Source organism: Sander lucioperca, chromosome 3, assembly GCF_008315115.2.
Source record: "Sander lucioperca isolate FBNREF2018 chromosome 3, SLUC_FBN_1.2, whole genome shotgun sequence".
Classification (NCBI taxonomy): domain Eukaryota; kingdom Metazoa; phylum Chordata; class Actinopteri; order Perciformes; family Percidae; genus Sander; species Sander lucioperca.
This window is the reverse complement of record NC_050175.1, coordinates 41773186-41789983: the sequence shown is the minus strand read 5'-3', so window position 1 is coordinate 41789983 and position 16798 is coordinate 41773186. Positions and strand designations below refer to the sequence as shown.

The following is a 16798-nucleotide window of genomic DNA, read 5'->3' as shown; positions in this document are numbered from 1 at the left end:
ACACACACACACCTTTATTACAGATAAAGAATGACTAGGCAGCTCGCTGCGCTGACTCACTACTGGAGAAAACAAGCCCACATGCTGCCACCCACAAATGGTGCAGGGAACCAAATCACAAGGTTTCGATTTAATATGGATATGATTAGGGATATTTCAGTTACAGCCGTGTTCCCAACTTTTTGGATATACTGAATTTTCTCTTAACACTACAGGTACTTAACATCATGCTGCAACTAACCCTAACCCTAAGTCATTATTGCTAATGTAACCATCTTCTCTTTAGGCTAACTTAGAATAAGATTATCTCAGCTCAAGTCTGTCTATACCTTTCAGATGATTATCAGTAAACATGGGAAATGGATTCATTCAGAAATGGACATGAGTCACCCTATTTCCTTGCTTATACAGTATAGTCTCACATTTTCAAACACAGTACAATGATGGAGAACTTCTCACACAGCCTGAGGATAAGAAAACTGTCTTCTTACAGGATTCCTACATAGGTCTGCAATTTGTGGAATAGCATGGGAAATGAATTCGCTAATTTCTATGTTTTTGAAAGTTTGCTTCTGTCTGAGGGGCCTTTGTAACTTAGGAATGTTGCTTTTTCCCCACTCATCTTCTCTAACTCGGAGAGGTTTATGTTATATGAGAGATGTCTCCGATAGCTGAGGAGCCCTGGGGATCTGGGATTATTTTTCTATTATGCCTGGCTTTCATCTCCATCCCTGTGACTCATGTTCACTTCCTTCTTACTAACTCAGGAGGACTTTCTAATTGAGCCAAATACTTTAGTTAGCCACTGGCCTGATCAAAAGGTCACTGCTTTTTCTCATTAAGTTTTTCTTCTTTTCTTCCTAATTGTTCTCCATCTTTCTCCCTGTCACACACATAGTTGTTGTGAGCTGAAGTCCAGTGATTCACGAACCTTTTTAAGGAATCGCTCATTTGCTTTTCGGTGGAGAGTTAGATGAGAAGATGGAAACCATTCTCATATCGGTCCGTTAAAAATAAGGCTACAGCCAGTAGCTGCTTATCTTAGCTTAGCTTAGCATAAACACTGTAAACAGGGGGACACGGCTAGCCTGCCTCTGTTCTAAGGGCTCCAAATCTGCCTCGTTTTAAAGAAATCCTTTTCACATTATAAGTAGATAATTTATGTGGTGTTATGTTTAAGACACTTCCTGTTATAACAAAATATCACTTTATCTTGATATCACAAAGCTTTCCTTTTGTTACATAAACCTAACATCTTTTTTTTTTTTTTTTTTTTTTAAGATTATTTTTTGGGCTTTTTCGCCTTTAATGGACAGGACAGGTGAGAAACGGGAAAGAGAGGGGGAAGACATGCAGGAAATCGTCACAGGTTGGAGTCGAACCCTGGACCTCTGCGTCGAGGCATAAACCTCTAAATATATGTGTGCCTGCTCTACCCACTGACCCAACCCGGCCACAAACCTAACATATCTTGTTAAAACAAGAAACGTTTATTGTAACAACATACAGACTTTTATGTTGTAACATGATGATTTGGTAAAGAAACTTCCATATGTTGTTATAATAAAAAAAAATATCCATGCAGCATTGTAGTTTCCATCAGCTAGAAGAATGGCTGCCTTACGTGGTTTGATTTCATGAGATACTGTATATGGGAATGTGATTCCAGAAGTCTTAGCCTGTTCATTTATTTCCCATCAGGCCGTTAATGTTCCTACATTTGTGTGTGTGCACACACATAATTAAGCAGTATTAACAGATGTGACTACAGTTTTGTTAAAACTTGAAGCTAAAATGTTCTTGGACACAACCGTTATCAAAAACCCCAAACACACAAGCGCTGAGGTTTATGGCAGTTCATTCAAGCGTGATGTCTCTTCTTGCCAGGGTTGCAAAACCTGTCAAGCTAGACGTCTATGTTGCTAATTTCACTGGACCATCAGATCTGCTCCCAGGGGTGCTTGAGGCAGAGTGATGATGAGCTTACTCAGAATTAAGGAAAACCGCTTTTCTGACGGTATGATCTAGTGCTGTGTTACGAAAACCTTAGTCTATATCCTTGACGTTCCACTTCCGGGATTGCTCCGGTGCCGCAGGAAATACCGCCGGATGCATGTATGTCCGTTTCCTTCCGCTTTTTTTGTGTTGGAATTTTAAACTCGTGGATTTCTGAGGACTATGGTTGACTGCTCCTCAAATCTCTGCAGGGTAAATCCAGACAGCTAGCTAGACTATCTGTGCAATCTGAGTTTTCTCTATTTTACAGCGCCTCCGTGCAGACCTTAACACCGCCCATGACGATTGTGATTGGTTTAAACAAATGCCAATAAATCAGAGCACGTTTTTCTCCCATCCCAGAATGCTATGTGGAGTAGCCAGATCCTCGTCCGCTCCTCAGTGTGTGGATGGTCTAGCAAAGCGAGACGAAAACGAAAACCTTTACTCTTAAAGGTCCCATGGCATGAAAATTTCACTTTATGAGGTTTTTTAACATTAATATGAGTTCCCCCAGCCTGCCTATGGTCCCCCAGTGGCTAGAAATGGTGATAGGTGTAAACCGAGCCCTGGGTATCCTGCTCTGCCTTTGAGAAAATGAAAGCTCAGATGGGCCGTTCTGGAATCTTCCCTTTATGATGTCATAAGGAGGAAGGTTACCTCCCCTTTCTCTGCTTTGCCCGCCCAGAGAATTTGGCCCGCCCGTGAGAAAGAGAGCGACATCATGGCTTTCAAACGAGCAGTTGGTCAAGGCCACACCCCCACTCTCCACCTTGCCCCCCCTCTCTCCTCCTCAATAGCTACAGACACAGAAATGGCACATACTAAGGAAATCTCATTGTGGGACTGGCTCTAGTGGCTATAATTCTGCACCAAGGCTGAATTTCAGGAAAGAGACTTCAGATACAGTATTAGGGGACCACTAAGGCCTATATAAAAGCATCCAAGGAGCACCATGTCATGGGACCTTTAAACCAAGCTTGCAACCAAACATTGGTACCTTTTTTTTTTTTTTTTTTTTTTTTTTAATGGCTGAATCAGAACAATCACAAAAAAAGCTCCCATATGTTCATTCCTCCTCGTGCACAGAAGAGAAAAGCCTCTTAAATGTTTCATGCTGACTGTTAAACCTTCACACATCCTACCTCAAACACTGTTTTGACAGAAGCAGTAACCGCCAGAACCCACATCCCACCGGGCTTTCACTCAGCTGAGAACCATGACTGCCCTGTGCTGTGATTCAACAACCACAGTGACCACAGTCCACTCTGGTCAGCAGGACCTTAGGTGTGAGATTTAACGGAGCATGGTTACGAATTAGCCTCTGGAGAACGTTATCTGCCCACACACGCTGTGACATAACCATGATACATGTTGGGCCGAGTCACTTGCCCTTTCACTCTATTGTTGACATCCTGTCCGCACACTGTGGTGGATGGTAATGGGCTCGGAAAAGGATATGAATCGACGGAGGTGAAATGAGCAATGCCTTGGAGTAACCATTGACTCACACAGATGCTGCGTAGATACCGTCAGGGAAGGAATGCTAAAAAATTTGGTGACAATTTCCTAAATCAATTTGCAGTCAGAAGAATGCTGTATATTATCTCATGGCTCATTTCACTTAAGTGACTTTGAAATTCAGACAAAGCATTTCTCTGTGTTGTTTGGGACCGTGCTGTCACATGGCCTCTAAACACAACCCGGCATGGAAATTCATTAGTAACCCCCAAGCAATTGATGACTAACTGAAAGATAATCCCTTTGAGTTGAATCAAGAAGCTTTTTGTCTGCAATTTCTATCTGAGCGCCTAGCGTGAAACCCTCCATCCGTCTGAAACACTCCCAACTCCCTGCAGACTCGACCCAGGACAACAGTGTGTTTTCACTCGGCTCTCTTGTCCGCAAGAAGCTGCTAATGAAGTCATCCTCATATGATTGAAAGCCATGTGTCTCTGCTCCAACTGCATGAATCGGAGCATAAAAAGACTAATAAAGACCTAATTACCTCACAGCAGACAGAGCATTAATAGAATCTGAACTGATTGCCTGCGCTGGAAGTCTAATTGATTTCCCAGAAAATTGATTTTTTTATTTTCTTAAAGAGAGCAAGAAAAACACACATCCAGTACACATCCAGTGCATAGGATACACAACAGTTGAGAACATTTTTTGCTTCACTCTTCCCACAAACCCTCTCTGGTGGCGACCCCCCCCCCCTCTCGCCCCCAAAATCTCAGGATAAGTTAGAGCAATACAGCATCATACGTTACTTGCATCAAGCATAGAGAGAAAACAAACTTCCTCATTTCACTAGTTCCTTTACCTTATCATACGCACCAGCCCATTGTAAAATAGTTCTCTCACTCACGGCGTGCATTCTAGCCACTGGAAGCTCTATGGTGATAACATCAAGAAAAATGTTTTAGCCATTGTATATTTGTAAGGAAGTTGCCAGCGGAGAGCCAGTATCTTTTTGTCTGCGGTTAGGCCTGCTAACCCTGCACGTTTAGTGGGATATGATAATTGGAAGTCATTGGAAGGTACTACAGTGCCCAACACATTTGACAGCGTAGAGCATTGCATTCCCAAAACATATGCATGAAAGAGCCTATCTTCCCATCAGCGCAGAGGTCACATATTGGAGAGGGACTAATTCTCATTATGTGGCGTTTCCTTGGAGTAAGGTAAGTCCTATGGATAAAGTTCAAGTAGATCTGCTGATGATCAGGGTTCTTCGAGGATTCTACCACAGTGGACCATACTCGTGACCATACTACTGTTCCATAATATCGATCCATTATCAACAGGAAGACCCAGATCCCTAGACCACACCTGTTGTACACGTAGGGTCTTGTAAGCAGATGAAGAAAACAGGGAGTACAGTACAGATACCAAACTCTTGGTCTGACCCTCCTAATTTAAACAATTTTCCTGTTCGAGATCTATGACCCTGTACATCATATATTCCTAATGCAAACATAATTATTTTTTTAGCTAAACTAATGATATAGAGATAGATTTAATGAGGCATACCAGCCCTGTTCAATGGATCAGGTCCCAGTGATGTTTCTTATTCTACGTCATCACAAAAAAGCACAATTTTATAAGCCTTCTTTACAGGCCCGCCGTCAGGGGGATCAAAGGGTACAGATAACCCCTGCCCATTGCCCAAGGCCCAGGGGGGGGCCCATGTAAAGGTCTATGGTGCTGGAGTGTGTAGATGAGGGGCCCAATTTGGAAATATTTGTCCCAAGATCACACGATAATTGCGGGATCATATATCATACTAAAATCCATCTTGTCAGGCTTCAAGTAGTTGTGTTGGAATTTTAAACTCCGGTGGATTCATGAGGAATATGGTTAACTGCTCCTCAGATCTCTGCAGGGTAAATCCAGACAGCTAGCTAGACTATCTGTCCAATCTGAGTTTTCTGTTGCACGACTAAAACAACTTTTGAACGTACATGTGTTCCATCAAAACAAGTTCCTTCCCGAGGCTATTTGGCAGCGGCACCGTGGCTCTGTCGGGCGCTTAGTGCTGCCCAAGACATTTGTGATTGGTTTAAAGAAATGCCAATAAACCAGAGCACATTTTTCTCCCATCCTGGAATGCTGTGTGGACTAGCCAGACCCTCCTCCGCAGCGCTGTGGAGGAAGGTCTGGCAAAGCGAGACTAGGCTTCAAGTAATGCTTTTGTCTGAACTCCCATCTAACAGAACCAATTAGCGTCCAGCGAGGAGCTACTGGCAGCTACGGGCGTGATTTAGGAGTGTGTGACGGCCAAGACTGTTTGTTCAAAACAACAATGGTGGACGTGGATGATTCATCCAATCACCTGCCGGGTATTTTTTGAAGTACCTGTCTTTTTTCCAAACAGTTTCCAGTGACGACTTCTCAGATGGTTCTGTGTTAAAGCAGCCATATTATGCTCATTTTCAGGTTCATAATTGTATTTTAAGGTTGTACCAGAATAGGTTTACATGGTTTAATTTTCAAAAAACACCATATTTTTGTTGTACTGCAGCGCTCTCTCTCACTGCTGCAGATCCTCTTTTCAGCTGGTCTCTGTTTTAGCTACAGAATGAGACCTCTTTTCTTCTTCTTCTTCTGTACTATCTTTGATTGCACTGCACATGCCCAGTAGCTCAGATGTAGATCATGTCAGCTAGCTAGCTCCATAGACAGTAAAAGAAAGGCTGTTTCTACAACTTTGGTCAGTTACAAGGCAGGATTAGCTGGGAGACTTCTAAATGAGGGCGCACATGTAAGTAGTTCTTTTGTAGATTATGGTGAACTTGTGTGTGTTGTAGCAGTGCTTTGCTATTGAGAACGAGGTAGCATGCTAGCATTAGCATGCTAGCGTTAGCCATAGCGTTAGCATGCTAACGCTACGAGCTAATGGTTGCGGTTAGCCTGCTCGTTTCGGCTTGTGACGTCACAAGCCGTGCCGATTTTGAACAGCTCACCCAGAGACTGAAGGCAGGACACATTCAGAAACCGTATCTCACTCTAAACAGCATGGATGGATTTTTTTCAAAGTTTGTATGTGTGTGGAAGCACCAGAGACACAACATAACACCCCAAATCCCAGAAAAAGTGATTTTTTCATAATATGGGCACTTTAAAGCTTTAGTGCGTAACTTTTTGATAGTAATGAACGTCCGTTACATTCAAGCCATTGCCAAATGAGTTGCTACAAAGCTATTTAAGACTATCAGCTCCACACAACTCTCTCTGTATTTCTCCGTATGGCTATGTTCAGAAGAATGTGTCGTCCAGGTGACTTTCCCGCACAGAAACTCGAGTGAAGATAATTACCTCTTCTGAAGAGTCCATCATGTTTTTTTAATCCTCCGTGTCCTCCTTAGCTACTAGCAACTGCATCGAGGAGGGGTGGGGGCGCGTGCGCGATCACGGAGGGCTTGTATCATGTGGATGCGCGGACAGTGTTGTTGTCATTACTTAGAATTCCTCATGGGGGAGACAGAAACTACACACTATAGCTTTAACAAACCATCTGGCACGTCAGGTTATCAAAGTGCTTTTTTTTAATGACGACATCACATCTGCTTTGTGGCATCCTCTCTGTCTGTGCCTCCTCTGAGCGACTTTGTCCGAGCCTTTAGACGAGATACGGTACACCCAGAACACGCTGGCACCATCTCAAGTCTGTCATTGGTCTGGCTCGGTCTGTGGTCTGAAGCCAAGAATAATGTTGTTGACCTGCTAGAGTGACTGTAGTGGTGCGAATCACGTCTGTACAAACAGTTTTAGCTCTGGTGTCCCTTTCAGTCTTTGTTATAATTCGCAGGGGGAAAGAAATCTACCCTTCAATACTCTTCCACTGTTATATGTTAGAAATTGTCTTCCCACTTTGCCTCAGCCTGCCCTTTCTACTTAAGCTCCAGTTAGTGACTTAGATCTCCCAGAATACCTTTTGACAACTCTTGTAGGAGAAGGTGCAAGATCAAATTTGTATTGCTGTGGTTTGGTTGGGTATGTGGAAAGAGCAAGAGTGCAGTAAAATGTGTTTTTTTTCTGTCTTTCTGTAATGACAACTTGTCTTGTGGCTGCTTTGTATTCGGGTCTATTTGCTGGTACTTTGGGTGAAATATGTCGCCTGCTGTAACAGATTTGTTACTGATTGTTTGATGTGTCTGTCGGCTGACATGTTGCAGTAAGGGAGTGTCTGATGTTGTGAGGACAGTGTGACAGATGTCACTGCTAATATCTTTTTTTATTCTTAGAAATTGAAATGATGGAATTATCTTAGTGATCATGACAGTCACTAACTAGTTCAGTGACCTAATGACAGCTAGTGTATTATTTCCAGTTATTTTGCAAGCATTTATGTTTTTCTTGCATGTTGGTAAGAAACTCCATCCCCTCCAGAGGTCAGTCAGGACATATCGACCCTTCTGTTGTGTTTTATTGCCGTGGATATGCAGCTTGCCAAGTTTATAAAGTATACAAACTGTCGGCTGTAAAAAAAAATATGTTTTTACACAGACCAGGTGGACGAATACACGGTGCCTAAACATTAATCAGCTCTCAGTATTTTAATTTTACCACATCCTGCTTCCTGCTGGCCCAACACAAAATGTTGAATGCCAAGCAAACACTGAAAGGTCCAATATCTGACTTGTCTGACCCGAGTTCCTCAACATGTCTGCGAGCAAGTTGTTGTTATGAGTGCTTGCTTTTTATTGGCTGTCCATTCAGGAAGTTCTCAGGGACGCTGACTGATGGTAGTCTGTGCTCATCTGACCTGTAGTTCCTGAACCGGGCCGGTTAGACAGTTCATAGACGCGTGGAGTGGGGAACAGAATACCAGTTCATCTCTCTGGGAATGTCGAATGCATCAGGCATCACATTTTAAAACCCACATTTCTGGATGTGAAATGATATCGTCACTGTTCCTCAGTTTGACCTTGTGTGCTCTTTCTTTGTCCAGACAGCAGAGTTAAATATATTTTTTCCACAGCGTCTGCCCATTTTAATGAATTGTTCAGCTTGGTGAGTCATAAGTGAAGAGTGAGTTCATTGCTGTGATCCAGTTTTTAGCCAGGCTCTGCTGGTAGTAAAGTGTCCTGGGTCCTGATTCCCAAAAGCATCCTAATAGTATGATTGTCTTTGCCCATAGACTTATAATGGGACAGAGATCATTTATTTCCCTATAGAGCTGCATTATTAACTTTTTCAAAAGACTATCCTACATGACTTGTACGTACCCTGTGTACGGTGTGACTGAAGCGCATTGCAAAACGTTAGTCAACTGTCATCGATTCATTTTGAATAGAAAAAAACCCACTTTGGACTTGTTGTTTGCGGCTGGAAAAGAGACTTGTATCCTAATTTTTTTTTATATATATATATATGTGTATGTATGTATGTATGTATGTATGTGTGTATATATATATATATATATATATATATATATATATATATGTATGTATGTGTGTATATATATATATATATATATATATATATATATGTGTGTATATATATATATATATATTATATATATTGCTTCTTTCCATATCCCATTATTGTTGATTGCAAACTGAAATACATTTCAAAAAATCACTGCCCGCCCTGAAAAAAAAACGCCATGATGTTTTTGAAGTTCAAGGGAAATGTAGCGATGATAAAACTCCTTGCAGTTTCAGCTGCAAATTTGTGCATTAGGATTAGCCTGAAGCCCTACAATGTAGCTAATTAGCTTGGACTTAGCCTTCTTCTAGCATGCTTGTATGTTAGTGAGTGGCGTTGGTGAAGGGCAGGGTCAGAAAGGGGTGTTTTCCTATTCCACAGACGCAGGTCTAGGGACAGCTCTAAGTGATTCACTGAGGAATTTGTTTACTTGTGGCGGAGCTACGAATAACTGCAGGGTTTATATAGGCCGAAAAACGACTTCCCCTCCGGGTAGCCATACAACGTAAACAGAGCTGTGAGGGAAAATACTGGACCGTCTTATTAAAGTACAACCACTACACATGTTCCACACAGCCACATGGATCCCATTAATCACAGAGGAGCTTTTTTTCCCCCCCATCAGGCTTGCTGGCCCCAGCTCCTTCATCCCCACTCTGGCAATTTGTCTGACTCTGACTTGAATAGATCCTAAAACCATGTTATTAATCTGTCTCGGACTGACGCTATTAGAAACTATGTAAGGGGAAAAGCTCGCTCCGCGCCGTCCAGGCTGACAGTGTTTGAAGACAATGTTTGGCACGAGGCCAAAGTCTCTGTGTGCTTGACCCACAAACAAATTATCCACACCTAAAGTCGACACAGAACTGGACCACATACGTCTGTCGCTAATCTGTGTGTATTATATGTGATATGTGGACTCTTCCTATATTTTTTGTTTTCATCTCACCACGTCTTGCTCTCTTTCCCTTCCCCTTCAGGCATTTGGGAACGCAAAGACAGCCCACAATAACAACTCGAGTCGCTTTGGTAAGTTCATTCAGGTGAACTACCAGGAGAGTGGCACTGTGAGAGGGTAAGGAACCAGAGACGAAGGCTTTTCATTTTACAGAAAAAAGAAAAAAAAAAAGAAGTTAACCATTTTCTTGTATTATCTTTTTTCAGAGCATATGTGGAGAAATACCTGCTGGAGAAGTCGAGGCTGGTCTATCAGGAGCACAATGAGCGGTGAGCTTTTTTCAGAAAAGCAGATCATAATCGTAATCTTAGAAATCCAAAAATAAAGTTCATGTTTTTTTGTTTTTTTTTAAAAGCACGAAGTGACTGCTTCATATCTGAGCATTGAAATAAAAAAAAGTACTGTTGGGAAGTGCAGTTCAACAACACGCATGTTATAAAATGCATACAATGGAAATACTCAACCAACGTACAAGTACCTCAAAATTGTACTTACAGTAGTTACATGCCACCACTGTAATAAACTATACTTGGGGTTTATTATTTCAACAATGACAATGAATGTGTAAATGTGGATGATGTTTAAGATCCCAAATATGGACAATATGTCAACAAACTAGGTTGTGTCGAACTTGTTGAATCAATCTTACGTGACATTTGAACTACACTTTGCTTCAAACTGTTGCTAGCAGCATGCATAAAATAAATGGAATTTGAATTTTGGCTAAACCAAATGTTCGTCTGAGTGAATTTAACTCTGAAAGCCAGTTGTTTGAGTTTGCCAAAGTGTGATTCCTGAAGATAACTGTGCTCTTAAGTGGAGCTGACACTAATGTGTTGGACTGGCTGGACGGTGTGGCGAGGGTTAACCTCACCATGGGGGGCTCGCAGTGGGCCCCCTGCGTCAGCCACCTCTTATTGAGATGGATTGCTGACTCCAGGACCATAAAAGCTTGTGTGTGTGTGTGTGTGTGTGTGTGTGTGTGGTCACACAGCTGCTGCACACGTTTGACCTTTAACCTTTATGCTGCAGCTAGATGCTGTCAGAAAAAGTGCACACACACACACACACACACACACACACATACATGCACACTCGTACACACAAACAAAATGAGATACCGGACCTGCATGATTATTTTTCTAGTTTTTGCTTTTGTTTGTCCCTGTCAGCTTTGTTTCCATCGTCAGTTAACACTTGTGGATAACAAGCCAACAAGCTAAATATTTATCCTAAAATTGTAGCCAAATGCATTGTGCATTGTAAAGTTACTAGCCAATTTGGCCGGTGATGAAGGAAGCAAATGACATGGTCAGTTTGAATCGGCCGGCTGCAGAAATGTTGCCAGATTGGTCTGGTTTTGGCATAGACTGTATATTAATGGACAGAGCATGTGTGACGTCACCCATTGGTTTGTGGAGATCAGCTATGAGTCGTCGAGTTTGCCGTTACGGACGCAGCCATCCTGATTGTGGATGTGACAATTTTAGACGTGAGGGAGGAGCCCTTACACTCTACGTTACGTTACACACTTTCACTGGCAATCACATCATAGCCACGCCCTAAAACACCCCCTGCTTTATCGCCGATTTTAAAATCAACGAGACCATAATTCAAAACTAGATTAGACTAAACTCATGAAAAATGTTTACTGAGGTAATAAATCAAGTGGATCACTTTCTCATAGACTTCTACAGAAACTGAACTCCTTTTGCAACCGCACGTGTCGCCGCCTGCTGGAATTTAGATAGAATGCAGGTTTAGGGGACTTCCGCATTTGCAGTACTTCGCCGAACCGGATGCGTTGTCCATTAATATACAGTCTATGGTTTTTGGCCAAGAAATTTGGGCGGTTTTCCAACACTGTTTGTAGTACTAATCCTACATTTCCCATGAACACTTATCTGGTGACGTGTCGTACAACCGTTGGCTACGTGCCCAGCGTGCATGGTATCGATTACGAGCTACGCTGAAACGGAGAAGACCAAGGGAACAGCGCCAAACAAACCAGAGGAGCTGAAATTAAGACGTAAAGTTAGTTAGGAACAAACAAACAAACATGTGGCTAGTGGAGAATCTGATTGGCTGGTAACTTTATAAATCTACTAGCCATGTTGGCAGGTGATCCAAAAAGTGAATTTAAAGCCCTGATTGTAGCATTGATTTGCTAACTGTGAGCTTGTTCACTTGCTGACATTAGTAAATTAACATGCTAATTAAAGGCATGCTGAAATGACCATTGGACAAAGAATAAGCCCATTTTATTTAGGCAACACTATTATTATTATTATTATTATTAGTAGTAGTTATGAAGTTGTCTCTCCATTTGCTGTTTTGTTTTTTTTGTTATGTGGAGATAACTACTAACCTAACAACTAACCTACTTTTGCTAACCGTGAAGAATTTCAAAAAGCAACTATTTTTGTTCACGTTTTACATGGTATTTTCATATAAAAACAAAGGTTGATGAGTTAACAATAAAGCTTGCATTTCTTATGAGTTTGAAATGTAGCTAACCATAAGTGGAAATGTTCTTTTATTTTTGTTTAGAAACTACCATGTGTTTTACTACCTGCTGGCAGGAGCGAGCGAAGAAGAGAGGAAAGCCTTTCACCTCATGAAGCCTGAAGAATACCATTACCTCAGTCAGGTGGGACCTTCACAATAAACTGTTAATGTGTAGAAATATGAGATCAACAAGAGATCTTGATTTCTGACATTTGTATGTCTATCAGTTTTGCGTTGTGTTATGTGTTTGCCGTAGTGTCTGTTAATTTGTAGAGTTGTGTTTGTCTGTATTGGTGTCATCTACCAGTTGTTAAGCCCCAGCAAACCGAGCACAGTTACCTCCGTGTCTCTGCAATCAGGAAAGAGAGAAATCAGGACACAAAGGAAACACATTCCTCTGTTTGTGGCTTTCAACACCTACGTAGTCCCTCTCTCTGTCACACACACACACACACACACACACACACACATTCAAACTGTCTAATTTCTTCACTTGTTTCAGAGAGACATGTTTTATTTAAAGAAATCTGTGTGTTTGTGTCAATTTGATTGTGTATTAAATTGAGTTTTGTGGGTGTAACTGCATGTGTGTGGGTTTTGCATACACTTTAGTCCTTATTAACCTTTGACACATGCACTCACACGTTCTCATTCATACACCAACACAAACACAGAGACAAAGACAAAAATAGTATCTGTCCCTTGTCAGTTGCTTGTGTTGCCCACAACGAAAACAGGTTTCACAGAACCATAAAACAAAGCCACAATAAACACATACACACACATTACATGTCATTATGGAATGTGGATGTTGTGTAAAACTTGTTGCGTTTCTTCCTTTCGAGCTTTGACAGTCAAGCCATGGCAACCAGGGACCCGCTCCCTTCCTCCTAAATCCTTTACGCCTACGCAGAAGAGAGCAGGGAATTCCTTCCATTCCTCCCGGCCACTGACGTGCACATGCAAACACACTAACACACATGCATACATAAACACATGCATATAGTCTCACACTCTGTTCTTATTCTACCCTTCCCTTGTATCTGTCTTTCTTTCCTTCCGCTCTGTGTATTCTGTGGAGTTCACATAAAGAAAACCACACTCTTGCACCCGCTATAGTTCTTGCATGGATTTCACAACCGCTCCTGTCCACACAATCAAAATGACATGTTTACAAGCTACGTAAACATGTGGCAGTTATGGCCTCTTTTTTCCCCCAGGTATTCATTTTTCACACCTTGGTCCTTAATTATAACTCATTCTGGATTTTGCTTTGAGAGCCACACCTGTGGTTATGAATCTGTTAGAGAGCCACTTAACCACAAATGTACTTTTTAACAGGCCAATGTCCGAAGCATGCAGTAGGTTTTTAGGTTGAATTACTCATTTTGTAGCAACCATCGGATCTAGTTCATTTAAATTCTGAATAAAAAAATATTTTGCAGAGATTAACACCTTTCTTTAGATGCTTGCAATATGAAATCAGTCAATTACAGTATTAGAATTAATTCCATTTTTGTTTCCAAAGTCACATTAATATTGTGTGATGGTGCAGTTATAAGTTGTAAAAAAAAAATCTTGAAGATAATGCATTTAAGGACACCCTGACTGAATCATGCTGGCTGGTTGCATTGACAAGCTATGATGCTGAAAAAGATCCAGAAAGGTATAGACGAGCAGACATCTACTGTAGCTAATACACGACTATGGATAAGAACTTCATACAACACACTTCAAGAAATCTGCACTATCCCTTTTAATGTTCATGTGTGTTAACAAATCTGCAGCTATCACTCCACCTTCTCATCCTGCTCAATGACTTGATGTGTTCACTCATGACATGTGCTTATTGTTTAGTGTCTGCGATTGCTTTTTGTGTGCATACATCTCTCTCATCAGTGTCTATTTGCTTTTGAATGTTTAACGTACGTCTGACTGTGTTTATTTGATATTTGTCTGTCCGTCTGTAATGAACAGAGCTGCAAAGTTCAGCCATTGCTTGTGTCTTAACAGCACGTCCTTACATTGCTCTTAGTTGCACATAAATCTGTGTTTAAGTGTACAGTATGTGTCTTCATTTTAGTGTTGCTATCTAACCGTAACCTCTTTCCCCCTGTAAACTCTGCCTTAACATTTCCAGATGACAAAGTCAACCCACCAACCGCACTGGGACAGTTACTGTGAGAGTGAACCGGTCAGTATCTGTGTATGTACTGTCCGTGTGTCATTACGTGTCGGAGAAACCTCAACAAGTAGATTTTCTGTCACTTGAGCAATTGCAGCTTAAGCCACACTTTCCCTGCACCAACCCCAGCTCATTTTGTTGCGTTTTGGACTTTTTTTGATTTTGATAGTGTTTATTTCATCCTTGTTTGTTTTTTGCTGTTCCCCTGTTGTGCTGCTTCTGTGAGCTATGTTGGTATGTCTGGTCATATCCTGGATACTGTAGCTGCCTGTGTTGCTGTAACCTGTGTGTGACTTTTTTTGATCACTGACGGTGCAGTGTTTTCTAGTTCCTCACTTGAGTTGCAGAATTGTTTTCTAGCATCAAGTCTTTGACATTTACCAAGAATTAGGGCTGAACGATTTTTGAAAATAATCTAATTGCGATTTTTTTCCCAAATATTGCGATTTCGATTCGATTATTTTTTTAAGCTCTTTGTCTTCTGTATTATTCAACAAAGACAAACAATAAATCATTTTATAGTATGAACAACACACAATTACACACTAGACAGTTAAAAAAGTAAAAATATAGTATACACACACACACACACACACACACACACACACACACACACACAACAGTATTTTTTTTTTTTACAGTGCACAGAGGAGCTGCCTCCAGCCCCTCCCCCTCGTGAAGTTGCGTGCTGCCGTGTGCACTTGTTCAGAGAGGCTATCGTTGCGTTAGCTAGTTGCTGGTGTTCTTGCCGTGGGATTAACTGTACTAATAAAACCGTTGAAACACCGCGGCCACGCTGCTGTGAAAGCTCCCCGAACGTCATTTATCAGAGTCTGATTGTTACCCCTCTCAGTGGCAGCTCCTCTACTCCATATCTTTATAACGGAGCTAACCGCTAACCGGAGCTAACCGGAGCTAACCGCTAATCAGAGCTAGTTGCCAACCGAGCCTTCAGTTCTGCGTGTCTGTATCCATTAACTGCACGTATGGACTCGAACCAGAATAAAACCCTTCATTTTATTAAAATGGCTGTAAAAGTTTTAAACTACAACTCAGAGTTGTTTGAATGACAGAAATCAGCTCAAGGTACAGTGTAGCGTTAGCATGCTAGTTGATGCTTTCTCTGCGGAGTGCAGACTGATTTGCTCTTGCGAGTCATGTGACCAAATCGCAGCCTTTGCGATTAGGAAATCGCGTTTTAACATATCGCGATATTATCGCAAATGCAATTAATCGTTCAGCCCTACCAAGAATATAAAAATTAAAATTGCAATGCTGCTCAGTGTTAATGGTTAAGACTACACCTTAGGTTCCAGTTAACCCTCTGAGGACGAAAGACGCACCGGCGAGTCCAAGCCAGGTTTGACAAAACTACTGAAAAAGCGATATTACAGAATTTCATTTCAGACATTCATTTACTATTTTATTCATATATTACTCTACTTTTGTGAACCCAAGACTTTTTTTTTTTCTAGAGATTTGAGAAATATTTCTGCTTTAGCACCAAATTATCTCTTTACACATTGCTCTGGGACAATTTTGGGCGTCCGTATACAGAAAGCTGAGTTTGTTCTAAACATTTTGATCTGAAACACACGGGGATCAGTTATATGCAAATACCCTAAAAAGGAGAATTCAAGAAGATATCTAAAATACCCTTAAACTCAGAGGGTTAATAGAGACACTTTGCAGCAATCAAAACATCCCAGTTAATTCTAAGAGGTACAACAGAGTGATTGGGTGTGTTAAACGAACAAAGATATTTCCATTTAAAGCCAATCAGCCAGTCGTTCTTTCCTTTCTGTACAGTAGAATACCTTTTCTGTAGAAAATGCAAGTGTTAAATTGTAGTTACTGTAGATTACAACACATAGTAGGAAAAATAACCCATTATAACCATTGGCAAAACAGTGAGCTGGTAGTTTCCCTAAGGTCAAAAAGCATTATCAGGCTTTCAAGTATAGTATCTCTAATATAAGTTGCCTGATAAAACACAATGTATTGCAGCCATAAGACGTGTGAGTGATGTATTTGAGCAATGGGCTGAGTCCCAGTCACAGGCATGCCCCATTGTTCAATAGCTAGTTTGTGTCCAAGCTTTTGTATATTTACATGCTCATACCTCTGGGTTACCACCACAGGTTATTTGCTCAAAGACGCACCCTCACCTCACTGGATCTGATTCCAATCACACTCTGCAGTAGAACTACTTTGAT

General features: G+C 41.3%; 1 protein-coding gene across 10 annotated transcripts in view; it reads left to right on the top strand.

Annotated features, from left to right (window-relative positions):
* Positions 1-16798, top strand: part of myo9aa (myosin IXAa) — a 132337-nt gene that overhangs the window by 60327 nt on the left and 55212 nt on the right. For 8 of the 10 annotated variants that reach the window (XM_035999904.1, XM_035999906.1, XM_035999902.1 and 5 more), the window contains exons 3-6: positions 9912-10006; positions 10096-10158; positions 12440-12539; positions 14538-14591. In XM_035999904.1, the coding sequence (XP_035855797.1) occupies positions 9912-10006; positions 10096-10158; positions 12440-12539; positions 14538-14591 (312 nt within the window). The remainder of the gene's footprint in view (positions 1-9911; positions 10007-10095; positions 10159-12439; positions 12540-14537; positions 14592-16798) is intronic. The other 2 variants (XM_035999903.1, XM_031290011.2) reach the window with 1 other exon arrangement.